This window comes from Artemia sp. Qi Xiang Cuo, chromosome 3 (assembly GCF_049724085.1).
Source record: "Artemia sp. Qi Xiang Cuo chromosome 3, ASM4972408v1, whole genome shotgun sequence".
NCBI lineage: Eukaryota > Metazoa > Arthropoda > Branchiopoda > Anostraca > Artemiidae > Artemia > Artemia sp. Qi Xiang Cuo.
This window is the reverse complement of record NC_142796.1, coordinates 28,885,817-28,904,221: the sequence shown is the minus strand read 5'-3', so window position 1 is coordinate 28,904,221 and position 18,405 is coordinate 28,885,817. Positions and strand designations below refer to the sequence as shown.

The window sequence follows — 18,405 nt, the reverse complement described above, 5'->3', positions numbered from 1 at the left end:
ATGGACATAAAAAGCAAACTCGTTGCCTCTGATCAAGCTTTGAAAGATGGTACATTTACTTATGCTAACGTGAAAAAGGATAACAAACTACTGCAGGTCTATACTGGGTTCACCTGTTCATCTGACTTTGAGTCTTTTTTTGAATTCATCAACTGTGGTGAAAATGGTGAAAATGTGAGACTCACTGAAGCTCATGTGAGAGATCCCAAAGGTTCAGCCAAGAGACGCAACAGAAAGCTCTCTGGACGTGATCAGTTGCCTCTTGTCCTTTGCAGGCTAAAAGTGGGATTATACGAACAAGACCTGACATTCCGTTTTTCAATTAGTCAGGGGACCGTTAGCAAAATGCATGTGAGCTGGATCAATTTCTTATATATACAGTTGGGAAGACTTGTTCTCTGGCCGTCAAGACAATATGTCGACAGAGATATGCCAGATGACTTTAAAGATGAATATCCCACAACTCGTGTCGTGATTGATGCAACTGAAATTCAGTGTCAAGTTCCTTCGTCATTCCTAAATAAAACTGTGTCTTATTCGTCATACAAAAGTCGGCAGACTAAAAAAGGTCTCATTGGCATTGCCCCAAACGGCATTGTGACGTTTGTATCTGAGTTGTACGATGGGTCCATCTCTGATGTAGAACTTGCCAAAAGATGTGGAATCCTGAAGATGCCATATGATTATGGTGATAGTATAATGGCTGATCCGCATACAGACTGACTTGCCTTCTTGCGTAAGCCTAAATATTCCCCCGTTTCTTCAAAATGCTGGGCAATTGCAGCTTCTGATGTGATTGAAAGACAGAAGATTGCCCGCCTCCGAATACATGTTGAGAGACTCATAATGCGAATTAAGTGCTATGGGATCTTAAGAGAAACAATCCCAGTTAACCTTGTTCCAGTTCTGAATCAGATGTGGATTGTTTGTGCCATAATGACAGTCTTTATGAACCCCATCATCAGCTCTTCAGGTGAATAAGATATACCAATTGAAGAATAGTTATTTTTTTCCTTTGAGTCTACTTTTATTTGAAGCATATGCCGATCCCATGCTTAAGTATATTGAAGGGTAAATAAAAGGAATTGAAATAGAGGATACACAAATAAAAGTTCTAAGTTTTTTTTATTATCTAACAGTATTTACAGAAACAGAAGATTTTGTAAAAGCAACTAATACAACCGAATCTTATTGTAAAATTATTTGAAAAAAAACTACGTTTTCTAAAGATTTAAAGAGGCTGAGTCACAAGTTCGAACCTTAAAATGTACAGGGATTAGGAGGTGCAGTTGGGGGGCTGCCGCCCCCTAAACCCCCGCTTCCATATATGAAAGGGGCTGTGCTCTCCTCAACGCCTCGCTCTTTACGCTAAAGTTTGACTTTCTCACAACTCTTTTTTAAACAATAAAAACTTTAGCGTAAAGAGCGAGGCATTGAGGAGAGCACAGCCCCTTTCATATACGGAAGCGAGGGTTTGGGGGTGGTAGCCCCTCAACTGCACTTCCTAATCCCTGTACGTTGTAAGGTTCGAACTTGTGACTCAGCCTCTTTAACTCTTTAGAAAACGTAGTTTTTTCAAATATTTTCTGCACGTTTTTGTACAGTGTATTACTGACTATTGCTTGACTAACTGTTATCTGATATTTTCTGGAGTTAAAGATGGGGGCTGCCGCCTCCAAAACGTCCCGCTTTTGAAAATTCTTGTGGTAAGGCTTTTAATTCCTGAATACTCAAATCAAATGCACAGTAAGATTTTCTTTTTTCAACTTTTCTTCGAGCATGTGGGTATACGGCATGTTATCAAAGAAGTGGAGACTTACCTGTAACCTGAAGGCCAACTGTGATATTCTTCTGGAGACGCCTGTTGAGCCGAAGGATTTAATAGATTGGATTTAAAAAAGAAACTGAGTTTCTTTTTTAAACTTTAAATTCAGTATATAAAAAATTTTCTCTCACAGGGAATTGAACCCGGATCTTCCGCCTGACAGTCAGGAACAGTGGCCATTGTGCCACAGATACACTAGTGATAGCGTTTTAGTCTCTCGTATCTATTTTTGCCGCAAGCAAATCCCCACAAAACTTAATATTTGGAAAAATAGAGAAGGAAGGATCGGATTGAGCTGAAATTTTGAGGATAAGCTCCCAAGCCCCAGCAAAGCTTATCCTCTAAATTTCAACCCGATCGGACAACGTTAAAGGGGGGTTGTGGTGGGAAAAATTAACATGGGCTTTTATAGGAAAACGAGGTTTTTCGTAAATATAATTCAGGGGATAATTTTTTCGGTCTGGAAATATCAAAAGCCCCTAACGGGTCGAATTCCACTTCAAATGAGTCCTCATTCACCCGGATCCGGTGCCAACTGTGGCCTGTAGGCGTGGCTGATAAAAAAAAGAGTAATGAACATTAAGGGCCTATATTTGTTTTTTGGAAAAAAGGCAAGGAGTGATTGGATTGAGCTGAAATTTTGAGGATAAGCTCCGGGGCCCTAGGAATGCTTGACCTCTAAATTTCAGCCCAATCGGACAACGTTAAAGGGGGGCTGTGGTCGGAGGCTCGAAACTTCCAGCCCACTTTTACCCATGAAGAAAAAGTCGGAGGGGGTGAAATTTTGCACGTTTCTTAGTTGGAGCTTGGGCTACAAAATCAGATCTCTGCTGTCTCTCTGCGACCGCTAGGACCGGAAATCGCTTAACATTGTGGTGGGTCTCCTCTTTAGAGGCACAAGTGTGCCTCCTTGTTTTTCAAAGTAGAAATAAATAAAGCAAAGTCTGAGAGTTCAAGCCTCAGAGATGAGGATAGAGATTTCGTGCATGGTGTACCAACCAAAGAAGAAACCAAAGTACTTGGAACAGTTTTCAACAACAGTTAGAAGAAAACGCAGAAATTAAATTAGAATGAAATTAGAAGCAATTTAAAAAAGTCAGTTTCTTATGTAAACAACTGAAGTCTTAACTATTCACCAGAAGGCTCCGAATATAATTATTTCTGTATGTACTATAATATGGTATTATGCAACAGTTTCTCTACTAAATAAAACAACATTGAAGGAAATAACAAGAATAATTTATCAATTTGTATGGAAAATAAAGTACCCAGCCAAATTAAAGAAAACAGATTTGACTAGTGGCCGAATTTTTGATGAAAGACAGGTTTTAGTTAGGTTTCTTTTATATATATATATAGGTTAAAAAAAGAATGCTTATATTCGCAGGAACTCATAATCACATAAATCAAAGGAACTCTGAATCACAAAAATCAAAGGAACTCAAAATACATTGCTTCGACTTTTCCAATGTGTTGCTTCTGCAACATGGACCATTACTGAAACTCGAGCATCAACTAATCAGCGTCACGAAATTCAACTTAAACGTGTTTGCAAAAAAATTTTTTTCAGTAACTGGTTCCTTTGAGGAGTTCTCTTTCGTGGTTTCTGGATACGTCGAAAAGGTCTATCACATTAATCAAAGGACCTCAAATTACAGAAGCTCAGAAAAGTATTCCAGATAATGTTGGAAATAGAAATCAGTCAGAGTTTTGGCTTCATTTTCCCAAAAAACATTATCAAAAGGTATCCTTTGTATTATTATAACATTTTTTGTCCATAATACAAAGTCACACCATGATAGTCCAATAATGCCAAGTTGCCCTTGAATCTGATAATAATAGTGGTGGTCTTTTCTCAAGCATGTGAGGTATGGGCATTCAGCTAAAAACTGTTCCTCAGTTTTGTCTCAACGACTATATGGGCACTTGACTTCAATAATGCCATGTGGGAATCTTTCGCATGGGTCAAACACACGTCTATCAGGAGACGTGGCAAGCCAGTACTCAGCTGGTATCACAATCCCACAGTCCATAACCACAACGTCCCTTCCTCTTTTTTTCATAGTTTTTTGTAAATTCGAACAGCAGTTGCTTCATGCGTCCTGCCCCACTTTACAGCTGGGTTTCTATCTGCAAATACGAAACTGATTTTTTGCTCCAAGGAGTGACCCTTTTCACCACCAAACCGAATTTGCTGGAGGTAAGTCGAAACTTACGTGCACAGAACCACGTTTCACTTTCAGCCTGTCTGCAAGAATTTTTTTCAATTTCTTTGGCTTCTGATGCTGACACTCTTAAGGAGTCTATCACTTGCTGCTGTTTTGGATCAGGATTTGTCAACATGTAACTACCTGTACGCCCATACACAGAAAAATCAGGAAACTCAGCAGCCTTGAACAATGCATTGGTTACAATACTGAGATTGGTTATAATACTACAAGTAGGATCATTTACTTGTAGATGATTGGTCAACGTTGACAGCACTGGGCATTCGAATAATCTATTCTGAACAAGCTTGGCCTGGGAATATTCTCCTCTTTTGATGCCGTCTTTCAAAAGATTTGCAAGAAAATCCTTTTTTAAAGGTCTACTTAACACAAAAATACAAGTTTTAGCATGGCTTGGAATTCAAACTTAAAGTGCTTGCATCAATCTGGAAATGAGAGAGCCAGCAGCGTAGCCAGGATTTCGTTTGGGTGGGGGGGGGGGTGTCAGTCTACATAATTTAGTAGTCAAGAAAGCAAAAAATGGCATTAATTGGAGTGACAGATCCAGGATTTACGATGAAAGGAGGGGGAGGGGAAGAAGTAAAAAGTACGTCCTTGTCTCAAGCAATTTTAATTATAGGCAAGGTCATCCTAATTCCTTTGGACCTTAGGAAGGGACGACGAAAAGGTGCAGACTAAGTCAAATCTGTGCAGAAATTTATGAGGTTTGAAGTGGTAAATATATCGATTTTGGGCGAGAAGATGGGTTAAAAGCAATGCTTTCTACTGCAAAGCAGTGGAAATTTTAGAACCATGTATAACTAAAAGGTGTACTAGTCCATATATTTACTTATTTTACACCTATCTTAGAAGATTAAATTATCTTAGAACTAGTTTTGTGTGAAGAGTCTAAGTTTTAAGAAAATGTCTAGTTAGAAATGTCATTTTCTATTTTTTTTTTTCTGATCATAATGAAGTTGATTAATAGTCAAGGATAGAAAAGTATTTTCTGGCATGGAGCCCTAAATTTTTGGATTTGCCACTAAAGTATGCATTTTTTTTTTCTATTACAAAGTAATTAAACTTTTGCTCCATAATGCCTCCCGCCTACAGGACATAATCTTCTGTGCCAACCATACTATTTTGATGACCATTGGATGGTGTAGATTGCAAATGAATCGTACTGTCAGTGCCAAAAAGCTTAATTTTTCTGTTGAAAATGCATTTTCAAGTCTCTATTACAAAACCAATAAAAGAAAAAGTCCTCTGGTGCAATGTACCAACTCATCCTTAGTTATACAACTGATGATAAGTTCCAGGGTTTTCGAAAAGTCTGAAATAAGCAATTTAAGGCATTACAAGAACGCCGTTGCCCCCTTTGGACTGGGAAAATTTCCAATTTTAAGGCATTTATGACAAACTTTACCAGATTTCAGAGGGAGGGTGATCACCCCTATCCCCCCCCTAATATACGCTACTGACCGCTGTAACCATGAAAGCCATGTAAAACCTTATGTAAACTTGTACGACAACCCCTTTTGCTTTATTGGAACTTGTTATCTGTTGTCTTATTCCTTGGCATGTGTCCTGGTAGTCCTGAAGCAAAACTTCTGAGATGCAAGTCAAAACAGCAACTCACAGCATGCTTCACGCATGGAACAGGTCAGCTACTGCATTCCCCAGTTCAAAGCCTAGAAAGCTGCCCAAAGGAAGAACAGAGAAATGCAAAGAAAAGGGTTTTTCTCATCATCAAAATGTTCACATGAGAGCCATCTCAGGATCTTAAGCCCAGGTACAGCTTACATTTGAAGACATAACTTTTAAACATAAATTTTTGTTTCTCAGAGTAAAATTTAATTGCTTTTGTGAATCAAATTTACCTTTATAAAAAAACATTAACGAAAATAAACAAAGATTATGTAACAGAAACTCTGTCCTATCTGAAAATGCAGATACAGCTGGGCTAAGGGAAAAACTAAGTTGAACAACTCGCAATCTCAGACTGAGACAATCATCTTTACTGACCCGCGGGTCATACAGCTGCACTGTCTTTGGAGTTGACAGTCATCCTTCTCAAACTTGGCGAATGTCAATGTCCATCACCTTTTGTGGTTCAAGATCCCGCTTTCTCATGTAATTCCACTGTTGAGGCATCTTGGTGCAGCTCAGGGAGGCAGGGATTTCTTTGTTCTTCAGACTTTGCATCAAACTGATAATTTTCAAGAGTGACACCAGGTGATTGCAAAAAACACTTCCAGCAATGCATGAACAAGCACTGTTGATAATCTGACTGTTACATGAAAGATAGACTTTGATTGAATGTGGTTTGTCCCTCTTTTTAAAACTGCGATAGCAACTCCCTTTTATCACTAACCCTTTATTTCCAAAAATTCCTTCCACTTCTAAAATATGCACAGTTTCCAGGTCAATATATTGCTCCACCAAAAAGCTGTAGCTTCTCTTGAGTTGCCGGCTGGCTGAAATTGAAGCGTTGTAATAATCTTCAATAAGATTGCCTGAGATAAGTGGGACAATATCAAGATCTCTGCACTACTGGCCCTAAAAAATATGAGAAAATTAGAACTGACAAATTTTGTACTGATTTGTTCTTCAAATAGACATAGGCTTAGGCCTAACCAGTTAAACTGAGGAGATTTGAGTATGGTTTTTAGGTATGAAATTACTTTATAAAGTTCTGAGTGTGTTGGAAGAGTAAAACTACTATGGGCTGCTTTAAATCAGTGGTTGAGGGGGGGGGGGGCACCAGCTCCAGACTAATAAAAAAAAATAAAAACTGAACTGGAGGGGTATTGACCATCTTGGTAAATTTCAGGGGGCCAGGCCCCTGGCCCCCCCTAAACACGCCACTACTTTAAATTATGTTTTTAGGAACTTTGGGATGCTTTTGTGTGACAGACATACAGCAAACTTTTTATTGGAGATCTGAGATCAGACACCGGAGGCCAGATTGCTAAAAATACAAATTTATACTCTTGTGTTTGGTGTAGCCTGAGGAAAAGTTAGAAAAAATGCAGCTTTCCTGCTGCTGAAGGAAAAGTAAGAGAAAAACAGATTAGGATCAAGGTCCATTTTCAGGAGAGGAAGAGGACTAGTACCACGTGCTGAATTACTGGGAATGGACTTAAATCTCCCTGATAGCTGACCAAAACCAGAGCCAGAACTAGGGGGGCAAAGGGGGCAGCTGCCCTGGGCACTGAGTTGCGGGGGCGCCGAAAGTGTCCCCTGAAATCCTCCAAAGTTAATTAACGTTTCCAAAAAACATATTTTGATTCTGTTCTAGGGATAGAAACTGAGGGAGAGGGATCCTGAGCTCCTCAAAACCTCAAATGGCGACCTTCTCAGCTAAGTCAACTCATAAATTCTCAGTCACAACACAAACATAACTGAATTTTTCATTAATATGTGCTCACTCTGCAAAACTCACTTGTACTTTTCATTGGATCCAATATGTTCATGGAACAAAAATCAATTCTGGTAATTGATTAATCAAATTTAATTTCACATTGACTTCATTAAATAAAATTAACTCAATTATTGAATAAGTAATTGGAATTCAGTTTCAAAATCAATTCCGAATAGCTTATATCCTATAAGTAAATCATTCTTTTGTATTCATATACTCAAAATCTAGTTATTGGTAATAGCAAGGCCCAGAGACATAGTCAGGGGCAGGGGCATCACCAAGGAGGGGGCATAATATTTATTTTAAAATTATTTGCTTTCCTACAAAGAAATCTGAGATGCAAATGAAAAAAATACACATTTTAATAGGAATTTTGAAAATTTTCCAGCACTTTGCACCAGAAAATACCATTTCAGACCATCCAATTATTTTATCTGCTGGCAAATAAGCAAGAAAACAAACTGACAATATCCTTGAACTAGATTTATAAAATTTGATTCTTTGGGGCAAACTATTAGTTAATGATTATTATATTTGGATTCAGCATGAAATTCTAAATGGAGATGTACGTCTATTACTTAACTATCTCAATATTCCATGAATGGAAAAATTTACCAAAATGTTACAACACGATGCCTGTGCAGTTGGAGCACAAAATATTAACCTGGCTGGACATAGAGGAATTTCTTAAAGGGCACTGACCCCAAAACCATCCAATTATCATCACTTTTGTAGCAGAATCTAACCTCAGTTTTCTTGGTACTGATTCACAATGTTAATTTGTATGGGTCAAATTTTCCTAAAAAACTGGAAAGTCAACCTAGGTTCTCAGGTCATAAACATGTTAGAATTATTGTAGAGACTGGTGGATCTTTCTGTGTCACTTTTGTTAACTTCTTTGCCTTTTTTGGCACCTAAATAAGTGTTTGTAATTTTCAAGTTGGAGTCCATGATTGGCTGGGTGAAGATATAGCCTAGTACAGGCTAAACCTACTACCCAAGCTCAGGAAAAATCAATCCAGAATGCAGGTGATGTACAGCCTTGCTATTAACAAGATTATCAACAAAATTAACTCACCAGTGCCTTCTGAATTTCAGGAAATTCCATGATAAGTTCCATGTTTGCACAACAAACCAGCCAACAATATGGCCGATTTTCGCGCAGCGTTGCAATTCAGATAGAAAAACGAATAAGGTCTATTACAACAATAATTCCAGGTTCGACTTATTACTAGTGTTGTTCAGTGATTTTAGTTTTATTTTATTTAGTGATTTTATATTCTGGCAAGAGTTTTGAATTTGAACCTGATGATGACAGGCACAGGTCCTGTCGAAATTATTGTTCCAAGATAACACAATACCTGACATCCATAGCTTAGGTAAGCTTATTACCATTATCATGCAGTTTAGCTTGAAATTGATCTCCAGTCAACTTCATTATCTACCAATCATAGTAGCCCTGATTGGTCAAAAGAAATGATGGCTAAAAATGTATGTTTAGGTAAGGACATGTGTGAACAGGGCTTTAGTTAATTATTTTTTTAGTTCTGCAGAAGCAGAAAAATTGGGATCATTGGTTAATAAATCATTATATACCGTTAATATTTGCCTTCTTATTTATAAACAGCCCTGATTGGTCAAAATAAATGATGGCTAAAAACTGATGTGTAGATCTGTAAAAACTGATGTCTGCAAAACCAGAAAAATAGGGGGAAAAGGTGGCAAAACATTGAAGACGTTCAAGGATAGCCTATAAAGGTCAAAAATAACATACTAGAAAATAAATACAGTTGTTTATTATTAGTTTATTCAAGTATAAATGGATGTCTTTTTAACGGCTACGTTTCATTGACATTATTGCAAGTATAGTATACTTAGATCAACTTCTCCTAGATATATAGTGGCAATAAACAATTTTATTTTAAAGGTTTTAAAGGCTTGAAAATAGGAAGTTTTAAATTATTTGTATCTGCTTATTCATTATAGAATTGATTCTGATTTAGTGGCTAAAAAAGCACAAAAGCCAGCATGAGCACGTCAAACAATTAAATGATAAAACAAAAAAATATGACACAAAAAGTTAAACCAATTATTAAAATGGGAAACAAATAGGGGACAAAAGAGTTTTTTACCTCATGGTCAACATTTGGGGACACAAGTCAAGTTGGGTAAGCTCTACGGGAATTGAGTCTTATATTTGGAAGGATTAGGGGATTTTTTTAAAGGAGAGGGAGGGGGGAGAAAACATCGACGATAAACAGAACTAAGGAACTTGTGACCAAAGTCGACGGTAAGGATGTGATGTCGTGATTCCAATGTAGTAAGTTCAAGTCTAGCCTAACCTTTACTGTATGTAGTATATGACGTCTCAAGTATAATTTTTATTGCTCTTTTTTAAACACTTGTAATTCTTGAACATTGGTCTTTGGTCAACCCAGGGCGCCAGACAGGGCAAGCATATTCAAGACAGGGTCTTATATAAGAACAATGAATTATTTTAAGATTCTGGATTGATACAGAGAACCGTTTGAGAAGGGAGAAAGATTTAAGGAGGAAACTACTTAGGAGCAAGTTTAATTAACGCAACCTTGCGTTAATTAAGTAAATTACACTACTTTAGACTATGTTAGAGGGATCGTGCGCCCCCCTTGCCCCTCCCCTGGATCCGTCACTGCATTTAAGGTCATTGTTCGTCTGCACACCAAGTAGTTTAACCGTATTTAAATTTGGTATGCTAAAGTCATTATTAATAGGGGGTACATTTTTTTAAAAGGAGAATAGTATAGTCATAACTTGGTAAAATATTATTAAAAACAATAAAAAATGCTAATGGACTTAATTTAGTCCCTTGGGGTGCTCCATAGAAAATTGAGGAAAAACCTGATGAATCCCCGTTAGGGAGGACTACACATTGTTAACGGCCAGACAATGCTTATTTTATCAGTTTTGTGTATGTCTTCACCAGCTGTGAAACACACATATATACGTATATTTAAGGAGATTTTGTATCGTGTTTGATGTCACTAAAAAAAACTTTTCAGATAAATAAATTCAATTTTACGCTTCTTAACTTCTCCATAAGACCTATGTTATAAATTGCGTAACTCAATTATTCGTGAATATCCCAACATACAGTTATTGTAATTATCTGAATATCTTTTTGTAACAGGGCAAGGGTTGCACTAGGTGGCACGCACCATATGTGGCGGAATTGGCCATATGTGATGAAAATAGACGTGGCGTGATAGAAGTGTCTTAGTGGTCGCTGAAAAAGTGTTTCTCTGAGAGGCACATAAGGTGGAAGAGAATAGTCCCTTAATGTCAGTATCTTCATAATAATTATGAAAATTGTCATTGCTTTAGGATATATTCAAGCATAAGCATAGTGGCGTCCATGTACGTCAATTTTTGGGAGGGGCAAATTGTATTTTTCGAAATCTAAGAAGGGGGCAGCTTTTTTAATGAATATACCAAAAGTAAGTTTTTCAATGAAAATACAAAGAAATGCATTTTTCAAAATCACCTTCCCCAGTTGACACTTTATAATAAGCACAGTGTCAAATACAAGACTAAATTAAAGTTCAACAAAACTGACTAAATCCTGATTAAACTATTATCTTTAAAATGGTTTACAAACATGGAAAAAAGCACATTTACATACAAAAACAAATTGTGTGTTACACGAAATTATATACAAAAACAAATTATACAAAAAATTATGTATACACATTTATACACAAAAACAAATCACTTGATTCCTGAAGGTGCAAAACTTAAGGTGCTTTTTATAAGAAACATGAGTCCGGATTCAAAAATATGTGAATTAAATTTATAATTAATATTTGATGTGTGTGATTAACGTTAATGATCCTTATGTTTTTGAATAGGGAGGCGGTTTCTGGAGTGTATTGATTGAAATTTCTGGCCGTTTTGCTTGTTCTTTGAGTTTTTTCATAATTTAGTTTTTGTTTAGTTATTTTATTTAATTTTATTTTATTCCTATTTTTTTCCGTTCGTAGTACAAGATGCGAACGAGGTTCAACCCTAATTAGACGGGTTTTAGAGTATTTGACCTGGAGAGGGAGGTACCAAAAAGTTTATTTTTTGGCCATTATTTTTAGAATTTACCAAGGGAGATGCAAATTAACAGTCTTGGTTGGGGAAAGGGGTTACTTATCTCCCTTTGTAGGTATCGTAGTAACAATCTAATCTAAAAATAATCCATCAAGGGATTTTTGACAGGATTTTTACATAACTTTTGACATTTGGAATTTTTGTTATGCAGTCCCAGATCACTTGCAAATCTGGTTCCAGATTCCCTGGTTGTTGTTCTGGCCTTTGTTATTATGATTTGCCTCCAATCTTATTTAGGATATTGGCTTTTTCAGATTAACAGTTTGAGAACCATAAAGCAAAATCCTCAGAAGTTCGAAAACTTACTTGTTCTCCTCGCCAGTAATAATAATTTGCAGTCCATCAAAGACCTGGAAGCAAGCAAATTTGGGAAACAGTTCGCTGCAGTGTCCTTAACTTCCAACAATATTTCCATCAATGAGGTAAGTTCGAATTTTCTGAGTGTAACTATTGAAGAAGTATATACAGATTCTATTTTGCGGAAATAAGAAATAAATAATCCCACCCAAAACAAAATAGTTTTTAGCCTGGGTTCTAAAGGAATCACCGAGCCACCCAAGGCTAACGCAGGTTTCTGCGTTTCTCCATCGAAAAACAGTGTGGGAAACACAAAACTATTGTGCACGTCTTCTACTCCAAAGTTATTGCATGAGTAGCAGCAGTAGTAGTTCATGTTTGGTTTGCTGTACCCCGCTGTTTTTAGATGAAGATTCGCACATAGCTGTGCTAGTCTCAGGTGGCTTGGCTATAGAATGATTTGTAAGTAGCAGTGAAAGCAGTGTATGTTCGGTTTGTATTCTACCGCTGTTGCTAGAAGGAGAATGGTACATAGCTGTTTTGCCCTCGGGGTTTTTTAGTAGTGCAATGAGCTGGGAGTAGCAGCAGTACGAGTTCATATTTGATTTGGACTTGCAACGCTATTTTCAGATGAAGACGCACACATTGCTGTGTTGTCCTCATGTGATTTTGTGATGCAACGATTTGTTTGTAGCAATTGTATCAGTTCATGTTTTGGATTTTCCACACTGTTTTTAGATGGAGAAATCTACGTATCTGTATTGGCATCAAGTGGCATAGCGAGGCAATGATTTGCTAGCAGCAGTGAAAGCAGTGCATATTCGGAATTTATATCCTACAATGTTTTTATATAGAAAAACGCACATAGCTGTATTGGCCCTCGCGTCGCTTGACATTTCAATGAGTTGTTTTGTGTTGACTCGATGTTGACCCGAGGCCAACGCTGTGTGCGTTTCTTCACCTAAAAACAGTTTGGGAAATCCAAGCCGAATATGAACTGCCACAACTGTCAATCATAGCTCATCATATCACTAAGCCACCTGAAACCAAGACAGCTTTGTGCGTTTAATCACCTAAAAACAGTGTGGGAAATACAAAACTACTGTGCACTGCTACTACTGCTTCTCACAACTCATCACATCACCAAGCCAACTGAGGCCAACACAGCTATGCACCTTTTTCCGCCTAAAAACAGTGTTGGAAATAATAACTGAAAATGCACTGCTACTTCTGCTACTCACAACTCATCAGATGACCAAGCGACCTTAGATCATCACAGCTATGTACGTTTCTTCATTTAAAAACAGAATGCAAAATCTAAACTAAACCTGAACTGCTACTACAGTTACTAACAAACCAGTGCATCACCAAGCCACCTGAGGCCAACACAGTTATGTACGCATCTCTGTCTATAAAGAGTGTATGACCAAATATGATATGCTACTACTGCTACCCACAACTCATTGTACTGCCAAGCCACCTGAGACAAAAATAGCTATGTACTGCTACCTCTGCTGCTCGCAACTCATCGCATCACCAAGCAACCTGGGACCATCACAGCTATGTAAGTTTCTCCGTCTAAAAACAGAACGAAAATTCCAAACTAAACCTGAACTGCTACTATTGTTACTCACAAACCAGTGCATCACCAAGCCACCTGAGGCCAACACAGCTATATACGTTTCTCTGTCTATAAACAGCGTATGACCAAATAAGATATGCTACTACTGCTACTCACAACTTATTGCACCGCCAAGCCACCTGAGACAAAAACAGTTGTGGTCACTTCTCCACCCTGATCTATTCAGAGCTTCACTCGTCATTCCCTTTCAAAAGGTACGCACTATTATTATTTTTGTTTCGTCACCTCCCCCCACCACCCGCTCGAGGGTGTCCTGATCTTTGCTTTGCCTCTGCTCGGTTTCCAAAAAAAATTATTGATTAAAAGTCATTACCATCATTCCCAAAACATGACCCAACCATCAGCACAGTCCTTTTACATTAGTCCTAGAAATTAGTAGTTCAATCTAAAAATTACTGGGTAGAAAAATTTTCATAGTTTTTAATTTTGGCTTCTTTATTTCAGTATAGAGGCCATTTAAATGCTTTTTATAATGGATTAACTCAAATTGTCTGTTTACATACTAAATGGGGTTTTCCCACGTTTTTTTTTTGTATACACCTTATTGAAGGGATATCCTTCCAGAACGTCTAAAAAAATACACCAGAAATATTCTAAAACTTGGTCATTCAAATCTAAAAAAAAATTAGTAAAAATTTACATTTTTTCTTTGAAATTTATATCTTATTCAATTTACAAGAAATTAATAAAATTCGAATAATTAATCGTAAATAAATATGTAATAAAAATCTTTCTTCCTGAAATAAATCGGATCATCAACAAAAATGACATGTCATTTTTGCTCTTTATTTTTTGTTTCTCGTTAACCTAGCCTACCTCTTAACTAACCTACCTAAAAGAAATCTTCGCTAAATAACAGACATCTTGAAGGGAAGATTAAGTTGATGGAGCATATGTGACAGTTTTATTAACCATTTCATTAACCATTTTTACCATTTACCATTTTTTTTACATTTTACATTTTTTACATTTACCGTTTTATTAACCATTTTTTGGCATTCGTGAAATTTCAGTGTAGTGAAATGGCAATAAAGAAATGAAAAACGAGTATATTCTAATTCCTAGATCTAATTTAAATATCTATCGTGGTGCCAAAAACGAAAGGGCGCATCTCGTATTTTATAATTACAAAGGAAATCTGAACTAAGATTATCATGAGTTTCCAGCGGGAACAGTTTCACTCGAGAACCTAAGGACGAAGTCTGTAAAAGTCATAGTGACACCTGGATAATGTGGCTTCATTTTAGTTGAATTCTGATAAAAGCCATTGAAGCCAGCTAGCCAGAGTTCTGGCTGATGTTTTCTTTATTTTTACCAGAAACCAGTCGGAAACCAAGTGAGAATTAGACTTTAGTTATTGATTTTGTTTCATAATCGTCAAGTAAACACGGCAGTTGGTCATCGTTGAAACGTTTTGGATGTCACAAGACAGATTTTTTCTTTAGCCAAATGATTACACGGTCCTTAAAAAAGGTGTCAGAAAACACTGTTTCTGCTTAAATTGAATTTATTCTCTGTTTCCCGACACCCAATCAGTGTTTTTATTAGTATTTATTACTCGATTGTCAGAGTTCTGGCCGGGGGCGAATCTCCAGCATTTTTATTGGGGGGGGGGACAAGAGGGCTCCATATCCAGATAGTCAAAGGGCATAGGATGTATAATAATTTTTTTTTCACATTATTGGGGGGGGAACTGCCCCCCTTGCCACCCCCAAACGATGCCCCTGGTTCTGGCTGATGTTTCCTTTATTTTTACCAGAAACTAATCAAAAATAAAATGAGAGTTAGGCTTCAGTTGCGCTGACAAAAATGTTGCAGAAACAAAACTTTTAATTTGGTTCATCATATTTAAGTAAACGCTGCAGTTGATAGCTGTCAAAACGTTTTGAATATCACAAGACTGATTTTTTCTCCAACAAAATGATTACACGCTCCTCAAAGACGGTGTCAGAAAACGGTGCTTCTGCTTAAAAATGAATCTATTCTCTATTCCCTGACACCTAATTAGTTGTTACTTAAAAAAAACTATACTATGTATACAATTTAAAGCTTTTTTTCTTTGCCTAGAAATAAATACCTAACTTAATCTTAACTCGTTCCCTAAGACTTAGATTTCCACAGAAATACTTTGCTAATAATTGCGAAACTAAATCCTATTCAATCTTCATCTGAAATCTTTGTAGAAACATTTTTATGAAGACAGATTTTCCTATCGTAAAATGTGTCGGAAAGGAATAAAACGTAGAACAACAGCGCAGGTATGTGGCTCCTCAACACTGAAAGTCAACATGCTCTCCAATTTTCATTACAAGTCTTTCTCCGTGACAGAGATTGAAAGAAAATTTTCCTTATCCTCAAATACATATTGCAAACTATCAGTTTATGCTTACCGGAAGTATAAACCCCATCGCCCCGAAAAAGAACACGCCTGTCGGTTCTGACCTACAAGTCTCTCACTGTAGCAGAAGCAAAATCCCTGAATTATTAACTTTGAGGCCAGCTAGCGCCCTGCCATTCTAGGTAGGGTACTTTCGTATGGAACTTAAACGAGACTCAGAAGTTTCGAGACCTCTGAAGTACATCCATCTGTTTTGTTAGACCAAGGTACTTGCCTCATTAAGAAGTTTTAAAGGATTTTCTGCAAACATAGCTGAAGAGTACACGCCTCTGAAAATCATCATTACCATGACCAATGAGTCGACGGAAGTTGCCTCACAATATTGACTTCGATCGGTGACAAAACACTAATCTAAATTTCTGCTGAAAATTTGCTTATGGGGAGGGTATTGGAAGGATTATGACTCTACTTTGTGCCTAAAGTCATACAGAATGAAAATCATGCTATGATTTTGGTTCAAATGGGTGCTACATATATACCCTTCTAATAAAAGTTTTGCGGTGGCAGCCAGTATTGGGAGGGCTGCGGATACTTTCATCCTACAATGGTACAAATGGATCACCCCTACACGATTGCGTCTTAGGCATGATGAAATTTGCCTAAGTCTCACTTAATATTTGGTGATGGTAGGGTAAAAAGAGGAGGGACATGTTAGAAGGACCATCGGTTAACTCTGACTCTTGAATCGTACAGATCAAAATTCTTGAGTAATTCCACTTCAAACAATGTGCAACCTTTCTGGCTACCTTTCTGTTAAAACGTTGGCAGTGGAAGGGACAGGGGAATATTGGAGGGGCTACGAGCCCACTTAATGCTTCCACTAATACGAAGTAAATAATCTTGAATGAGTTCGCTTTCAACAACTTACAGCACGACTCAATTTCTGATAAAACGCTGGTCGGAAACGGGGTATTGGGAAGACTCCTTTTTTTCCTAAGCAGCTTATTGTTATCTATAGCAAGTTTTTTATATATATAAGCTTATATTTCCTTGAATCACATTTTCCCTGTCACAAGCAGCCTTTTTATGTCAATAACAGACTTTTTCAATTATTGTTTGTGCGGAGCAGTCTTTGTCTGTCTAGAATTTTATTTTTCTTTTCTAGAACACCATTTTTGTGTAGACCAGCTGTGTTCTGTACGACTGTTTCCTGTTTAGAACTGCTCTTTTCCCGGGCTAGGACAGCTTTTGGTTTACTACTTTTGTATACCGTTTAACATGTCAAAATCGTAATTATGAACAATCTCTTTGGTTATAACTTTTTAATTAAATTGATTTTGCTAAAACTAATTTAATTCGTTTAAGTTAATGAATTAAGTCAAAATTGATGAATTAAAATAAATTAAATGACTCAAATTAAGCAAACAATTAATGAATCAAATTCAAAATTTAATTTATTAATTAAATCGATTGTTCTAAAGTTAATTCAATTGTCCTAAAATTCATTATTTCATTGTATAACATCTCAGGCAATTTCTTATAACAAGAATAAACAGCTGATAAGACAAGCTTTTTTCTGTTCAAAACAGATGTTTCCTTAATAGAACAGCTTTTGGTATATAAATTTTGGTATTCAGCGCTGATATATCAAAATTGCAGTTATATAAGTTCAATTTTTATTTAATTCGCTATGTTGATATCCTTAAATCAAGTATTTTGTAGGATCTCATGAAATTTGTCACGACAAGAAGGAAGAGTAATAGATACGGAAGTGAAATCTGGCTGTCAAATAATAAAATTGAACCTTGCACTTGCCATATGGCGCAGAAAATACGGGTAAGTTATCTGCGAACGCAGCTGATCTTTCTTGATCGTTCCGAACAGATTATAAATATTCCAACAGACTTTCGATCAATCTAATTCAAAATAAATGAAAAGAAATATAAAATACATCATGGTCGCAGCGGTAGCTGCAACCTAGTAAAGAGTGAACAACAGCTCATAGTAACCAAACGTTAAAAAACAAGCTTAGAAAAAAACTGCCTTGTGAAAAAAATTGCAATCTGGCATTGATTCAGAAATGGTAAGTATTATTTCGGTTTGTCTTAAAAGTAAAAGTTCATAAAAAGAGAATGAAGTCTTTAACACCGTCAACCGACGTTGAGGCTCGCAAAATGATTTTTAAAATATCGAATGTTCTTAAGAGAAAAAATTCATAGAATGACAAATAATTGAATATCGAAATTCCAAATGACCACTCCTTGACTTACCCCCTCCCTTCCTCCTGTTCACAAAATTTCAACTTCGTTAAATATTGTTTAATGATTTTGCTGTTCACGATGAAGGATCCTATTAACTTAAGGTCTGATGACGGCCAATTACAAATGTATTTGCTTACTAAACCCCGGTAACTATACTCTAGGTTACGACATAGCCCTCTATGGTCTCTGGGAAAAGGGCTATAAGTTATACAATATATTATGGTCCTACAAGAACAAATCGATCGAATTCGATCATCAGCCGTCGTATTTCAGTTGC

General features: G+C 36.8%; 1 protein-coding gene and 1 long non-coding RNA gene across 2 annotated transcripts; both read left to right on the top strand.

The window, feature by feature from the left end:
* On the top strand, positions 1-723 carry LOC148953969 (uncharacterized). The gene has a single exon (XM_089086055.1). The coding sequence runs from the start codon at positions 1-3 to the stop codon at positions 721-723; it is 723 nt and encodes a 240-aa protein (XP_088942181.1).
* Positions 724-8,780: 8,057 nt separating this feature from the next.
* On the top strand, positions 8,781-17,703 carry LOC148953968 (uncharacterized). Its single transcript, XR_016141563.1, has 3 exons — positions 8,781-8,835; positions 11,845-12,012; positions 17,590-17,703. It is a non-coding gene; the product is annotated as an uncharacterized LOC148953968 (long non-coding RNA).
* Positions 17,704-18,405: the final 702 nt, after the last annotated feature.